This window comes from Caretta caretta, chromosome 16, assembly GCF_965140235.1.
Source record: "Caretta caretta isolate rCarCar2 chromosome 16, rCarCar1.hap1, whole genome shotgun sequence".
NCBI lineage: Eukaryota > Metazoa > Chordata > Testudines > Cheloniidae > Caretta > Caretta caretta.
The window spans coordinates 9,361,860-9,378,791 of record NC_134221.1 but is presented as its reverse complement, the minus strand read 5'-3'; the positions used below and the strand labels follow the sequence as shown (position 1 = coordinate 9,378,791).

At 44.3% G+C, this 16,932-nt stretch overlaps 1 protein-coding gene across 2 annotated transcripts in view; it reads right to left on the bottom strand.

Moving 5' to 3' along the window:
* Positions 1-16,932, bottom strand: part of PAPPA (pappalysin 1) — a 234,087-nt gene that overhangs the window by 184,200 nt on the left and 32,955 nt on the right. For both annotated transcript variants that reach the window (XM_075120284.1, XM_048822770.2), the window contains exon 3: positions 88-1,156. In XM_075120284.1, coding sequence (XP_074976385.1) covers positions 88-1,156 — 1,069 coding nt within the window. The remainder of the gene's footprint in view (positions 1-87; positions 1,157-16,932) is intronic.

The following is a 16,932-nucleotide window of genomic DNA, read 5'->3' as shown; positions in this document are numbered from 1 at the left end:
GAGGAATGGACAGCTGGCAGGACTGCCATTAGTCTGATGTTCACAGGTATTATTATAAATACCTCATTTGTTTAAGAAGTTGCCTACCTGTAAGGAGAATCTGGTTCAAAACATGTCTTGGTTACATCAGTTATCTCCGGGTTACAGCATTCCCCACCATCAAAGTTGTACCTCTCATAGTTACAATCCATGTCACACACGCCGTTCTGCTTCTTCTTGTGGAACAGGGCATGACGTACGTGCCGGCAGTCCCCTCCATCGTACCCAGTCAGCGTGTGGTTGCACTCGGGGTCACAGTTCTCGTCTCCAATCTTGCTGATGTCGCAGTTGGCTAGGATGAGGCGGTGGCGGAGGGATGAGTTCTTCACGTCCAGCACTTCCAGCTCCCAGGTGATGTTGTAGCGGCTGAAGGCCTCATTCAGCTGCTGGTGCTGGAACTCGATCTGCTGCCGGCTGACGGTGGGGTTCTGATATGTGTCGTCATAGAGGTTCATCACCCGGTAGCGCACCACCTTATTGCGGCGGAAGCGGGGAAGCTTGTTGTAGCTGGCGATCACCTCCACATTGTCGCAGACTGTCTGCCCACAAAGAGGAGGGTCCAGACTGGTATCCAACAAGTAGCCATGGTGATAGTTGAATTCGATCTGAGGACTGCTGCCATCCTTCATGGGAGACCAGGTGTTTTTCACATTCAGTAAACTCTCCTGAAGAACTAGCTGAGGTAGAGGGGTGTCTAGTTCATGAACCACCTGGCCCATGTCAAACAAGATCTCCTTCTGGGACCGGGCTGTCCTCCAGAGATTGAAGTGTTCTATGTAACCCCGATAGTTCTGATTCAGGGCATTTCCTCCGATCATGAGCACTTTACACTTCAAGGTCAGAAGGCTGAAGATGCTGCCCACTTGCTCCCCACTCGTGGCCACCTGGGCTCCATTCACATAGAGTTTCATCAAGTGCCCATCGTATGTGGCAGCCAGATGCACCCACTGGTTGGGAAGATAGCTGCGATGAGTAGCAATGGTGGTGACCTTGCGAGCACGGTCCGTCTTCAGCGAGAAGAAATAGCGGGGGTCTCTATTCCCCTGGTCACTGACGGTGTTAATCCCCAGGACCCATCCTCGGTCACGGGAGGTGTAAGAACATTTGTCATATAATCCTATGGGCCCCCAAAAAAGAAATAGGAATAAATAAGGGTGACAACAGATTATTTAATGTATTTACTTTGTCATTAAAAATATAGAGGTATTAAAAGGGTTGGCGTAGACCAGTGGTGTTAAACCATCTGGTGGCCGCGTGGCCATACAAGAGAACTTAGCATCAAAGGTCAAGGACTGCCAGAGGCATGCAGTGTGAATGGGACCCCCATTCCCTGGCCAAAGACCAGAACTGTTTTGCAATTTCAAAGCAGTGGAGAGCTGTTCTGTGTAGTCTCATTAACTTCATTTGAGCCATAAATTTAACCTCACTGGTTTAAACCAAGTAGAGTCTTATGAAACGTCCTTGATTGCTAATTCTCTCTCCCTCTTTGCCTCCCCCACCCCGGGACCATTCTCCCCCTGAAAAAGGAGGAACAACCTGTATGCAAAGTTTAGCAGGAGAAATGAATATGAGATCCAATCTTAATACAGCAGGAGAAATGCTAAATGGATGGGATTTCCACAGGAACCTAAGGGCTAAATGACCAAATCCTGCTGAGATTGATTTGGGTGCCTAACTTCCATAGGCTCCTTTTAAAATCCCAGCCAATGAGAACTGGTGAGAGAAACATACACACACTTATATTGAATCTGATGAACAAGTTGTATTCCAGATCCCCCACACATCCAAAGATGTGTATCCATTTACTGCACCATAACAGAACAGATACTAATGATCTCTCTCATACACTACATATCCATGCTTCTACTCACCTACATGCAAAGCGCTCTCTGGTTCATTGTGTGTCCAAATAGCTCAATTTAAATATATAAGGGAAATGGAAGGGAGGAAGGAAGGAAAAGAGAAAGCATGCTTTAGAAGTTAGAGGAATGAAGCAGTCCCCCACCCAGGGTTACAGGGAGCAATGGGGTGATGGTGGGGGGAATAGAGGTATGGAGAAAATCACTTCCCAAAATGGGAGAGAGAGCACTCTGGGGGTTAGAGACCATAGTCACAGTGATAAAGTCATAGAGTTTAAGGACAGAAGGGACCACCAGATTATCTAGTTTGACCTCCTGTATGTCACATGCCACCAACACCACCCAGCCAGCCACTCACACACTAAACCCAACAACAGAACTAAGACTCAAGTATACAACCCACAGGAGACACAACTCTGCCACAGGCAGAGAATAGGAGGGACCGAGGTGCACCAGTGCCCAAGGCCGCCACCATGGCAGGGAAATCACTCAGTGAGATAGACTCAGATAATCCTGGCAAGTGGCCCGCACCCACACATTGAAGAGGAAGGTGTAAAAAAACCAACCAAGCTCATTGCCGATCTGACCTGGGAGAAAATTCTTTCCCAACCCCACTCATGGTGATCAGTTAGACCGTGAGCATGTGAACAAGAACCGGCCAGTCAAGCACCTGCGAGAGTGTATGCCCAATGCCACCTCAGAACCCTGTCCCACCCCGTCTTAGAGAAAGTCCTTTCCCAGTGTCAGATACAGGGATTGAGGAAGATAAAGGAATACAGGTTTCCTCCCCTCAGCTCTTAATAGTAGACACCTTGACTGAAAAAAAAGTAAGGACTTCTGTACTAAATGGCATTCTAGCCCTAACGCATTAAAACAATCTCTTTCCCACCCTCTGCCACCAAAAGACCTGACTTGAAATCATAAATCTTTGACAGCTCTATCTCCGTGAAAAGACTAAATATCCCTTTACCTCACCTCTGCACCCTAACCCTCCCAGCACCATCACCACCAAATGACAACGTCTTTTGCTTCTGAAGCTGGACAAGTTGCTCAACAGCCATCTGTTAACAATCACTCATTAACAGTGTGGTCTTGTCTAATATCAACAGAGCAAAGGTTACGGGAGCAGTCACTGTATTTTTTCCCTTCCCCCACTTCTGTCACCCACCTTTCCCCCCCAGCCCCAAAATCCTCTGATGGGAAGTCTGAAAATTTTTAAACAGGCCTTTTTTCTGCACACTGTTATTTTGCCAGGGGCTCTAAGCTCCCCCTTTTCCTGTTTCCTTTGGAAGAAAGATCCCAGGGTTAGGAAGGTAATGTGTTTATTCATCTGTAGGGCGCACTCAGTTCAAAACCTTTACAAGACCAGCTTCAAGCTTATACTGCCACTTCTGATCATGAGAGGGAGGGAGAGAGAAGGGAGAGAGAAGGGAGAAGGAAAACAAGTAGGTTTAAAAATGACATTTTCCAGTCAGGCTAAGGTGAATGTTTACCCAGGAAATGAATACTATCAAATTCAAAGCTGCCAATGATGTTTTGGTGTCAGGGCTCCCAGCTTGCTTTATTTCTTTACTATATATATGTGTGTGTGTGTGTGTGTGTGTGCACATGCATGTGTGTATATATATATATATACACATACACACACACACACACACACACACACTCATTTTCAGATGTGCCCTCTCTTCTGCACTTCCTTTTAATGTGCTAAGTGAAATGTTACTTCCAATGGAAGTACCATGTAATGGTGTTGGGTAAGTAATACTGTAATGAATGATGGGAACACTGGAAAGACAAGTTTCATCCACATAAGAGGTTCTCGGGACTAGAAGTCCAGAATGCATCCCCCCACTCCAGTGTGGGATAGAGGGAGCCCTGAGGTGTGTATTGGTATGGAAAGAGTCCCTCCCAGACTGGAGGGACACCTGGAGGATAGAGAGCTGCAAGACACACCTTTCCTATAGTAAGATACAGACTTTTATGGGCGTTTGCTAGAGGAACAGTTAAGAAGTTGCACATAACAATACCATCTCCATATCTGCCGAGACTGAAAACCGGGGCACAGGGACACTCAAAAAAACATTCACACAGAAATCTTAAAATGTAAATATCTGTTTCTGTAGCCTTGGTTTTTATTTCTGAAATAGAAAATTTTCACTAACTAAAGTGCAAGGATATCAAATCCTAGCAACTTTGGATCTCAGACGAGTGAGGTCCCTCAAAATGAGGGACATTTGAGAGGAAAGTTAGAATGGTCTCTTCTTGACCATGATAAGCCCTCTTCCTCTTGTTCTTATGTGCTGCATGGGGCTAGCAACTGACCTCAGTCAAACAGACGGAGCTGCTGCAGGAATACTATAGAAATGTACCAAACCTCCTTCTTCCTTTGTGCAATGAACTCTGATGTGATGCAATGTGGCTTGAGTTTGCCTCAAACAGCTGCTATCAATTCAAGATTTATAGCCGACAGAGGACACATAAGTAGTGACAATGGGGACACTAATGAACCAGCCTGTGTGAATGCTGCTGAGATGGAACAGTTTAATATTCTGATTCCTTATGTTCTCTGGTTTAGGGCAAAGGCCAATCAGTCAACCCAAATGACCATATCTCTCATGCAATATTCCTTTCTCAAGCATTTACCATCGCAGGTATCCAACCACAGCTACAAGGCTAGAGTGGACCTGTTCCATTCCAAGACAGACTAGCTTTATGGATGTATAGAATATTTGTGTGCTGTTTATTTTTAAGGGAGAGGGAAAAGAGGGGAAAGGAGAGGAAAACCCTACAATAGCTGTAACTTACAAAACTGTGCCAATCCTTCACAATATCCATTTGTTTGTATGTTACATCCACATCCCCTACCTTCATCTGCTTTTCCCTTCGGTTTATACATCTTTTCAGGTAGGGGACAATCTCTTTTTCTGTGTTTGTCCAATGCCCAACACAATGAGGCCCCAGTCCCAATTGGGGTCTATGAGCTCCATCAAAATATAAATATTTATCACTCCCACTAATAACAACAAAGGAAAGGGCTCTGGAATAGGGACATGTGAAATAATTTCCATACATGTGGAAAACGTCAAAATCAGAGGTTTTCACAGTTTATTTTGACTTTGTAAAATGAGTCCATCGGCGTGAGTTATCGCTTAGAAATCATTAAAAACATTTTGAGCAAAAAGTACCCCTTTGCATCCCCAAAATCAAGCCTGTTTTTGAGCAAAATGACTGAAATTTAAATTTTATAAATGTAGTTCTCATGATCAACTTTCACATAATTTATACTCTTATTGTTACTATTATTATTTATTTGTACTGTGGTTGTGCCTATGAGATCCTGTCATGGACCACAACCCCACTGTGCCAGGCACTGTACAAATACAGGACAAAGAGCCACTAAGGCCCCTTCCCACTGCTCTGCTACAGTAGATTTTCACCTACTTTAAAGTCCCTTTATACTTCAAGAGCGGCGTAAAGGGGCCGCAGAGTACAGGAAAATTAGGCCAATGATTCTGCAGATGATTCAGCGCGATACCGGAATTTGACAAACACATCTTGAAAAGCAAAGTTTCTCAGCCATGAAATGGTGTGAGATCAAACCAAAGCCCCTCCTCCCGCCACTGAAAAAAGTGCACAATTTTCACATTGCCGTTCTTCCTCATTTTTGCCTGCCGTGAGTTGCTAGGGATGGATAGCACTTTAGGTGAGATGAGCACTGTCGGCGTTGCCAACTCACAAGTCTCATGATATCTGTTGCTTTCTCAGAGCCACAGCTCTTGGGGTTAGGGGATTAGGCCAGAATCTCAGCTTTCATTTACAAAGAAAAAAATAAGTTTTAGCTCTTGTGCTTGCAGATGAAAGCTTGAAAATGTAAGCCCCAATGACTCAAAACCTAGCAAGCAAATAAAAATAACCAGAAGTCTATTTTTTTTTTAAATCTCACAATTTTTTAAGCCAAACTCATGATGTTTGAAGCCTTACCCATGATTGCTACAGTATACCTCTGCTAATCATAACTGATCCTTGCAGGAGGCCATGCACAAGGCCTGTATACCACTTAAGTCCCACTTTGTTTTAAGGGACTGTATGGGACTGAAATGGTGCATTATCTTTGTGTGAGCCCTTTGCACAGGGGAGAATTTTGCACTGTGCATATAATATATGACACCGGTTGCTGAACTTTTGGAAGAAAGGTCATTGGGGGAACATTCTGTCTTGGATGGTTTAGAGACAAATCCTGCATCTTAGCAGGGGGTCCCTTCTAACCCTATGATTCTATGAGGCGCTGCTGTAACCAAACTCAAGATGCTGAGGTTGCAGCAGATGGTGATCAGGAACGGCTACAGAGAGGCTGGGACACACAGCTAGAAGCTCTCCGTGCCAAAGTTATAAGTAGCATTCTCAGTGGGCAGTGTTCACAAGGAAGGGAGCTAAAGTAACCTGTGCAAACTGCTATAATCCATTTTCAAATGATCAATAACAAACTCCAAGCCTCCTTCCATCACTTTAGCACTATTTCTTGTGTCTCTAACAACAGCTTCCTGGTAACCAACCCAGCCGGTGAACTAGCTAAGGTTTGAAATCTTTACTTCAAAGCAGGTTTCTCACTTTACTGTGCAATGGGGGATGGGAGCTTGTGGTGCCATTTTTTGGGGTGGGGTGAGCTGACTTTGAACCCACCAGGTGTGCTGTAGAGTCCACAGCAGCCTTGAAAAGAAGTGGGCGGGGAGGGAATAATACCTTGCACTTCTGGAAGTTGGCCACGCCTGCTGTGCTGGGAGACTACAACCAGAGGTGACAGGACTCCGTTATGAAAGGGGAATTTAGGTCAACAATCAAAGCTGCAGTCAGGGGCCCAAGAAGAGGGAGCTAAAGGTTGGGGCTGTTTTTTTCCCCCTAGCATGTTTTAATCGTTTAGTATCAAAGCCACAGAGGAATGCTTGACAGAGCAAATATTCTACAGGAACCTATAGAAAGCTTTTATCTGTCCAGAGGAAACTAATTAAAACAGACAGATTTGGGTTAAGTATCCCCATGCTCCATGCTATTGGGTAAGTCAGGGAAGATCCACTGGAGCAGCTTCTCGAGTTCTGCATTGGATATTTCACGGTACAATGTTGAACCCAATATACTTTTATGAAGGGAAGAAATAATCTCTCCCTTCTCTCCCAGCCTCCACACACTTTCCTCCAGAACAGTTAAATAATTCAAACTCCAAGGTACTTAAGAAAACAACTCCATCTGTACCATTTCCGATGCTGCCAAGCAGCCTTTGGGGCACTCCCAGGGGCAAGTATTGGCTCAAGCAAAGCACCTCAGAATTGCCCAGGTGGCAGTTTACTGCTCAGGCCAGGAACAAGTACTTGTTTTTCTGCTGCTGCCTGCCTTGCTGAATTCAGATCGGATACTTGCCATTCACCTCACAAGCAATGCTACAGGATTTGATTTAGGCCCCATATGCTTGATATGATGCCTTGTAGTATCAGGGTTGGGAGGCATGAACAGCACAGCTAAATATGAGATATATACATTTGCAGTGGCTGGTTAGTTATGAACTTTATAAAAGTCCTGGCTTTGTGATAACTAAATCATTTATGCTGTAACGGGGCAGCTACTGGCCTGGACCTTGGAGCCCCAACAATGGGCGTGAGACATCACTGAGCTTCACTGTGACAATAAACCTGCTGTCTGTATGCAAGATGCCTCCTACAGACTGATCTCGTGGGGTAGGGACAGAGATAATTTACTGTATTATGAGAGATTATGAAGAGTAAGATCTCAAAGCACACAGCAAGATCCGACAGCACAGAAGAGTGTGCTTCAGTACTACACCTGGCTTCATTGTTTAGAGTATCAATATCAAGGAGTACTGCTCCTTACCTAAATCTCCCTAAGCATTTCACAATTGCTGCAGGATCTGAGGAGAGTGGTGCTCAGTTAACAAATTGTAACTGTTCGTGATTCAGATTCCTCAAAGAGACAATGGATCATTAAACATCAAACAGCTGCTGTGGTAATGACTTGATTTTTTTTCTATACTTACACAAAACCTAAATGATATAGGCCACATTTGGGCAGATTCTCACAGGACAGTAAAAGCCACATCCATGACACAAAGTATATCTCTACCTCCCAGCCCCCAACCAAATTTCAGATCCCTGCACGAAATCACGGGGGAGTTAGAACATTTTTTAAAAAGTCTCAAGGATTTTTAACATGGGCAAATCAACTTATTTTACCCTAGTCTCATTCATGGAAATGACTAAAAATGATTAAGGGTTAGAAAACCTGATTTACAAGGAAAGACAAAAACTGAGCATGTTTTTTCTTGAGAAAAGAAGACGGGGTGTGTATGTACATGATAGGTTATCTAGGGAGGTTGCGGCATCCCCATCATTGGAGGTTTTTAAGAACAGGGGTAGACAAACACCTGTCAGGGATGGTCTAGGTTTACTTGGTCCTGCCTCAGTGCAGGTGACTGGACTAAATGACCTCTTGAGGTCCCTACCAGCCCTACATTTCTATGATTCTATTATTCTAAATAATTTTGGCTAAAATTCTCAAAATTCATTCAGCCCCAGCAGAAAACACCCACCATGGAAAATTTCTGCTTAAAGGGTTAATGTTTGGCAAAGTTATAAGCAACTGAAAAGAGTCTTATAAAGGGAAGTGTTGAGCAAACTTTAAAATGGGAGGTGCTACCTAAATATGAGGGTGGAGCCCTGTGGAGATGAAACAGTATGTGGTCATGTAATTAAAGACTATCATAATGCATATGCACATGGGGACAGAGTTAAGGTTGCACAAGCAACCTTAATTTTGGCATTTCCTAAATTTTCCATGCTTGCCTTTGCAACCTTAATAATGTTTTAACGACTTTATTTTTTGCATGTAATAAATATATAAGGCTAAATCTTGAGGTTTTTCCTCAAGTTTTTCTCAGACAAGACTCCAATAGGAGCTTAACAGAATAAGGCCGTCATGATCTAGCCCACCAATCAGAGAGCTGTGTTTGTTATTTATGAAAGGATGCTGTTCTATAAATATAGAAAACGAGACAAGACATTCATGAGTTTGGCTCAATTCGAGTACAGCACCCACAGGTTTGGATGCTCATCCAAACTAGCTGAACTTCTAACTGGGTCAGCAAAACCTGGCTAGGAATCAAATGTGAAGAAGGTTTCTTATTGGACTTCCAGAACTTCCTGTTTCCAACAAGCCAGTTTTGCTGAAAGAACAGATTTTCTCCTGGGGTTTCATCATTTCTGCTTGCAGCCATTGTCATAATCAGGAAGCAGAGAGTCCCACTGCAAAAATGAAAAGTTCTATTCTATATCCAGCTCTTTCTAGCCTCAAAATATTTCTTTTGAATTTCACATTTGAGTGAATTTTGGGCAAAGGCTCTCAACAGTTCCTATTTTACTTCACATAGTCTCTAGGAGAAATTCAGTAGTAACATTACATTGACTTTAAGGGGGTACATAGCCAGAGTCCCAGACACAAAGATACACACACACATACACAAGCGGGCAAGGAGCACACACAATAAGGAGAGGTATATACACAGGGATGCATCACACGCACACACTAACAAATTTACCTACACGCCCATGGAGAGACATATATACCCAGGTACACACAAGGATTAAAACAAATAATTTATACACACACACATAAGAATCCACACACATGAACATCTCTGCTCCCACAGCTCTTACCTCCCCTCTGTCTTAGACCGAAACATTGCTTAACCTTCAAAGGTCTATAGGAAAATAACATAGCTTTGTTCCTGCTAACCCAGTGGCACCTCCTTCTCCATTCTGAGGGCTAACACTAGGCAGCCAGCTCTGTACAGAAGCTGTATCATAATTCTAGTGTAATGCTAAATAACAAAGGCCTCGAAATTTCTGGGCTTATATTAGACAACATGGAAAGCTGGTGCATAAATTGGGTCAAGAGAGGTCACAGAACCTCAAAGTAGATCAGACAGCCAGAGAGTCCCCAAAGAAAACGTCCTTCTGGAGGGATTATGGAGTATATCTGTCACTGGACAAGTGCACACAATGCCCATCAGCTGACCGGCAGTTCCAAATGCTATTTCATTTCATAAACTCGCACCAGCTCCTGTGCCTGATGTGCTAGCGAAGTAAATCAGCGGCAGCACTGGCCAAGCTAGTAGCTGAAGAGGAAAAGGGCCAGACATTCTGCCCTGAAAGAGCATTCTTGCTGGCCAAGACAGCAGAGCAACAAGGTGGGGATGTATACAAGTGAGTTTGGCTGTGATGCAGCCAAAATTCATGGTGGAGAGTGGGGGAGGGGCAACCTAACTTGTTTTGCTCTTCAGAACTCCCTTTCAACTGACCTTTACAAGGGCTCCAAGGGCAGCCCTGGAACCAGCTGAGCAGTCACTACTCCCAGCTGCAAAGGGGATGGCTTTTACACCACTGCACAAAAGGAAGCGTGGGGGTGGGGATGAAGAACAAAGAAGGAAACACGAGCAGCCCCTAAACTAAATGGGAGGATCAGGATGGGGGCAAGTGGAGACCCGGGGGTGGGGGGAGGGAGGGGAGGGGACAACCTTGCAACCATTCCTTCCGGCTCCCGACAGATGGCTAAAAAGTCTCCATTAAAACAAAAAAAATCTTCCATCAGGGCTAACCAGGACACCCAGCTGGGAGACTGTAAAAAAAAAAAAAATCACATCAGCGTTAACTGGGAATTTCGTTGGTAATTTAGGGGCATTTCCATGTGAAATGGGCATGCTGGTTATATAACTGGACTGTGAGGCTATGTGGAGCAGATTATCACCTGATGTAAATCTGCGTAGCTTCACTGGAGTCAATGGATTTACACCACCTGAAGTTCTGGCCCTCTGTGGGAAGCTACAGTCCTAATCAAGAGTTAAATATTATTTTTCCATGTTTTTTTCTATGTATAGATGCTAGAGAGGCAATATGCAGACTTTAAACTAAACTTTTTAGGTCTGATTCACACAGAAGGACACAATAACCATTCTGCAGACAGAATGGGATTGATTGTGTTCGTTTCCTGCTGTCACTCTTGAAAAGCATCCTGCCCTCTTCTAATCACGATTATTTCGTGACTCAAATTCTCCCCTCTTCACACACGAGTGTCAAACCGATACACCAAACCACAGAGACACTCCTGCTTTCTAGGAAACATTCTTCTGAGAAAAGAAATGCCTCTTTCAAGTGATCTAACTGCTATAGTATATGTTCTTCATAGGATGTAGGCTCCATATATTAACTGGAAGAATGTAGTTTACGAGCCAGATTTTCAGTTTGGTGTTAATCCAGTCTGATATTTTTGGGTATAATTTTCCTCCTGCAAATAACCAACCCTGTAATTTTGCACACATTATGAATGTTGAGCACAATTAAGTAATTTGACTACTTGATTTGCAAACATAAATAGTTAAATGTTTAACGTCCAACAGTTATGCCTGCAATTTATTATAGATGCAAAATGTGGGCCCAGATATTTGCAGAGGGAAAAAAATACACCTGCAAAAGTGATGGCTACTGCGAAAATCTGACCTTTTATTCTTAACAGGCAAGATGTGGGAGTGATGGCCAAACCTCCAGAAGATCAGAATTCTAGTTTGGTTTTGCACAAGCCTCTCCAAAGTAGCTGGCCCTCATGAGTTTCCAAGATTGGGACAAAAATGTTATGAGTAGAAGCTTCCTTGGAAGATTTCTGGCAGTTCGTGTGTTTGATTGGGCAGTGGGAAATATAATTTATCCAAGCTTTCTTATGCTATTTTAACCCTTCAATTTCTGGTTGCATCTTTGGGCAAAGATTCTTATTTGACCCAAACCATCCTCAGCTACGGACCTATCTCAGGACTCTAATTAGCATCCTTAACTCTTTGCCCCATTCTTTGCGCCTGCAGCTCAGCTGAAGTCACTAGAACAGGTCATTTCAGCCTTCGGCGTACATACCACAGTGACTGTTGTTGTGCCCTGAGACTGAGGCAGACCACCCAGGAAGAAGCTGACCACCAAAAGGGTTACCACCAGGGGTTTTTTTAAAACCCTTTTGCATTTGCTTCTTTATTCTCAGAGGATGTCTGACGAGTTAGCCTAACAGCCCCCAAAGCGTTAATGCTGCAGCTTTTGAGATGAGACCTCTGATTCACTCCTTGAAGGATACACTCCTGGGGGGAAATCCTGGGCTCCCTGAAGTTAACAGGACCAGCATTTTACCGCTGTTCTTTCACCTGTCTGGGGCCTATGCTGGGGTCTATGCTCCTATGGTGAAAGCATTAAGCACAGTCTGATGCTAATCAGCCGATGGAGCTCCACAGATTAAAGTGCCAGAGCCATAATGGGACACTGATCCTGCTCTGCTATTTGGGAGGATTTACAAGACAGTCCCTGCTAAGCACCAGGGTGGGCAGAACTAATTACTATTGCCGTCTAAAGGAGGACTCAGACATTGACGCTTTGGTAGAAGTTGGTACGGGAGGAAAATTCAACGGTCCTAAGCTTGTAAAAGAGTTTTCTTAAAGACCGTTTTATTACCTGAGCCTGAGATCTGGTTCCCATTTGTGCCTGACTGGAGTGAGACTCCATCTGACACTCCATCCCGCAGCTGTGTGGGGTCAGGAAAGCCCTGGTCAGAGGAGTCCCTAACACCACCCGCCCTCCCCCAAGCACAGAGGGCCCTATGTTTTTCCATTCTTAACCTTTTACCCACCCCCAGAGAGCTAAATTCTGTGCCTTACTTGGGGCACAAGTGAAAATGAATTTGTCAGCCCCTGTCTAGGCTAGTCCTTAGCAGTTATTGGTAGGGCCCTACCAAATTCATGTCCGTGAAAAATGTGTCACGGACCATGAAATCTGGTCTCCCCCCTGTGAAATCTGGTTTTTTGTGTGCTTTTACCCTAGACTATAGAGATTTCATGGGGGAGACCAGGGTTTCTCAAATTGGGGGTCCTGACCCAAAAGAGGGTTGCGGGAGGAGGTTTGTAAGGTTATTGTAGGAGCGTCGCAGTAGTGACACCGTTACTTCCTCACCGCCTTCAGAGCTGGGTGGCTGGAGAACAACGGCTGCTGGCCAGGCACCCAGCTCTGAAGTCAGCACCCTGCCAGCAGCAGCCCAGAAGTAAGGGGAGCAATGCCATACCATGCCACCCTTCCTTCTGCACTGCTGCCTTCCGAGTTGGGTCAGGACCCCTACAGTTACAACGCCATGAAATTTCAGATTTAAATATCTGAAATCATAAAATTTACAATTTTTAAAATCCTACAACCTGTGAAATTGACCAAAGTGGACCGTGAATTTGGTAGGGCACTAGTAATTGGTCAACACCACTAAAGAAGCTCACATAGTCTGGACATTGTAGGCAGTGCGACTACAAGAGCAGGGAGTGTTACTACTCACCAGCATGGTGCACTGGCAAGGCTGTGTGAGGATCCCATGAACGGAACATTAAGAATAGAGGATGGAAAGAGTACCAGTTTGGATTGAGGTTTTTTAGCAGAGCTGTCTGTTGCAGATCATGAATGAGGTGAACTGCAGGACACGCTACAGGTCAATATTCAGATATATCATCAGCAGAGAGTTTGAATGGGTGAAAATGGTATAGTGTGCGTTTACATTCAGTTCCACCTTTCCATCCTTTTCTCTTTGAAATCAGGACTTTTGCTCTTACCCTGAATTTACCCCTGCCTCATTCTTCACAATTATGGGATTCTGAAGCCTAACCATCTCCAACCTCTTCCTCTAAGTACAATCAGCTCTCTGTCCGCACCCACATCTTAAACCCAGTGACTCCTAATCTCTAGCCACACACTGATGTATCATCCCTTTCCCCTACCCACTATCCCCTTTCATTCTGCCACTACATCTTCCTTACCCAAGCCAAAGCCAGTTTTGACACCCCAGGAGGCCAACTTCCCTTTACTGGTAATCTGCCACATTTGTGGAGTAGGTCTCACTTGATCTGGCAGTTTCAGCTGGACGGGCTGCTGTATCCAAACTCTGTATGGTTCCAAGGGGCTTTCCTGTGTCACTGGTGAGACAGAATGATTTGTGTATCTCTGAGACTAGAGAGCAACTCTTGAAGCATGAGATTTATGAATAGCAGCCATCCCAGAAGAGGCTGAAATGCAGCAGGGATTGGCTGAGCTATATTAGCAAAAGTACAAAGGAGTCTTGCTGAGTGTTGAACGTTCCTCGGATTGAATCAAGGATAATACTTGCCCAAATTGATCATGTTATTTGAGTCTGGTGCTTGGTTTGAGGCTAGTTCTCACTTTCTTTCTCACTACTGCTTTGTCCATCCCTGGCAGAGCTGTTTGTGTCAGGAAGACTTAGATGTAGGATCTCCAAATGCTACCCGATACCATCTCACCAAAGATGCTCTCATGGTGTCTTCTCATTTCAAATATTCCTTGGCAGAATTCCCTTTAGTAAGTCACTATTGTCGAATGCTTAACGCCGAGGACTGGGATTTAGGACACCTGGATTCCTGGCTCTGCTGCTACCCTGCTTTGTGACATGGGGAAGTCTATTCACCTCTTTATGCCTGTTTTCCCTCCCACCCATTTGTTTGTCTTGTGTATGTAGATTGGCTGCTCTTTGGGGGCAAGGACTATTTTTTACTAGCAAGTTGAGTCCTTTGGGCCCTACTATAATACAAACAACAAGTTTGCAAATAATCAGCTTTCCCTGAAAGTGCATCATCTCTCCCCTCCAAACACTGCAAAATAAATACAGCAAAAGATTGGTCTTCCCTATTGTGACAAAGTTCCTGCTCTACCTTGGTGGGTCTTGCACTTATTTGTGGATTTGCTCACCTTGGAGCTTCACGGCAGCCCTCAGCTTGGCCCTTTTTCTGAATTCACAGTCCAGGTCGACTCCTCCTGTGTCTGACCAGGAGTTGGGAGGATTTGGGGGGAACCCGGGCCCGCCCTCTACTCCAGGTTCCAGCCCAGGGCCCCGTGGAATGCAGCTGTCTAGAGTGCCTCCTGGAACAGCTGTGTGACAGCTACAACTCCCTGGGCTACTTCCCCATGGCCTCCTCCCAACACCTTCTTTATCCTCACCATTGGACCTTCCTCCTGGTGTCTGATAATGCTTGTACTCCTCTGTCCTCCAACAGTCCGCGTTCTCACTCTCAGCTCCTAGCGCCTCTTGCTCCCAGCTCCTCACACGCACACCACAAACTGAAGTGAGCTCCTTTTTAAAACCCAGGTGCCCTGATTAGCCTGCCTTAATTGATTCTAGCAGCTTCTTGATTGGCTGCAGGTGTTCTAATCAGCCTGTCTTAATTGTCTCCAGAAGGTTCCTGATTGTTCTGGAACCTTCCCTCTTACCTTACCCAGGGAAAAGGGACCTACTTAGCCTGGGGCTAATATATCTGCCTTCTATTACTCTCCTATAGCCATCTAGCCCAACCCTGTCACACTATATACAATACTTGAATGCTTAGCACATATGGAAACATAGGCATATGCACGTGTATATCACAGACTGTCACAGGCTTCTCTTATTAAAAATAAAGTACAAAACTCTACCAAGAGAATCACTAGTACAAAATGTAATGCTTTAGAGCGTTATGGACGGATACATGCATGCATGTGAGTGGAAACATTCACAGACACATGTCCTACACATGCAGACCATGGGCAAGTGTGGGCTGGATGGTCTCTTAAACTCAATGCTATCTGAGCTGTGGATGGTCTGTAAATATTGTGAAGTGCTACTAAAGGCAGCGTTATGAAAGAAAGAAAGAAAGAAAGAAAGAAAGAAAGAAAGAAAGAAAGAAAGAAAGAAGGTTGAAACCTTTCCTTCCTGCTGTGTCCCCTTGTATAGCTACAAATGGGAAAACTTGCTGTTATGGAGTGGGGTTGACTATAAAAAGCATCTATTACTGAAAGTTACAAGGCTGGGAATATTTAAGTCAAAGATGTCCACTAACTGGTCTGATGCTGTTCCATTGTGCAGGACACATATAGGACCTGACCTTGCCGGGTAATGAGTACCTTCAACTTCCATTCTGTATAATGTAAGCTAAGGGTGCTCAGTCTCTCACGGGACTGGGCTTACAATAAGGATATTTATTTTATATTCTAGTCTATTAATAAATACCACTTTGCACTTCCACAGTGTTTTTCACGAGAGGATCCCAAAGCCCTTTACAAAGAGGGATTAATATTATCTTCATTTCGCTGGTGAGGAGACTGAGCATAGGACCAAGTTACATGGAGATTTATATTGTATGCAACCACACCATAGCCAAGGGGATCCTGCGGGATATAAATGAGAGCAGAGATTAAGTGGTAAGGCCAAGGTCACAGAGCAAATCAGTGGCAAATCCAGGAATAGCATCCAAAAGTCCTAACTCCCAGTCCCTGTCTCTAGCCACTAAACCACAGTGTTAATTATTAAAGAAAGATGCTATTTCAACTAGACAATTTGTGGCGTATATATTTTTGCAGTGATAGCTGCACGGCAATAGAGTTCTTTCACCTCAGAAACACTCAGATACCGTCATAATGGTGAGGAATACATGGACAGATGGGTAGATTAGATAGAGGCTTTGGCATAAAAAATGCAGAGATATTTCAGAACTCTTAGTGCTGCAATATTCCGCCAACCAAGAAAGAGATCAAGAGATGCAAATTTCATCCCAAGAAGTCTGCATAATGCTGAATGCAAAGGAGGATTGCTTGAGTCACTCCATTCAGACAACAGCCTGCTATTGAACAAGGGGAACAAATGCCTGAGAGACAGGCTGCTGCACACTTACACAAGAAGCAAGAGTCTTTCAAAAAAAGAAGACGGGAAAAATAGATAAGGATGTGATATGCAAGATATACTGCTGTATTTCTGTCTCCTGTACATTCTGTAACCTGAACACTACTGCTACAGCAGAGAGAATAGCGCTGTGAGGATACCTTGCACCTACAGCAACCCTGGCAGAAAGAGCTCTTCTTCCATCCATTTTGGGCACAATAAAATGAACCAACGCTTTACATGTCCAAAGCATCGTGTGTATACT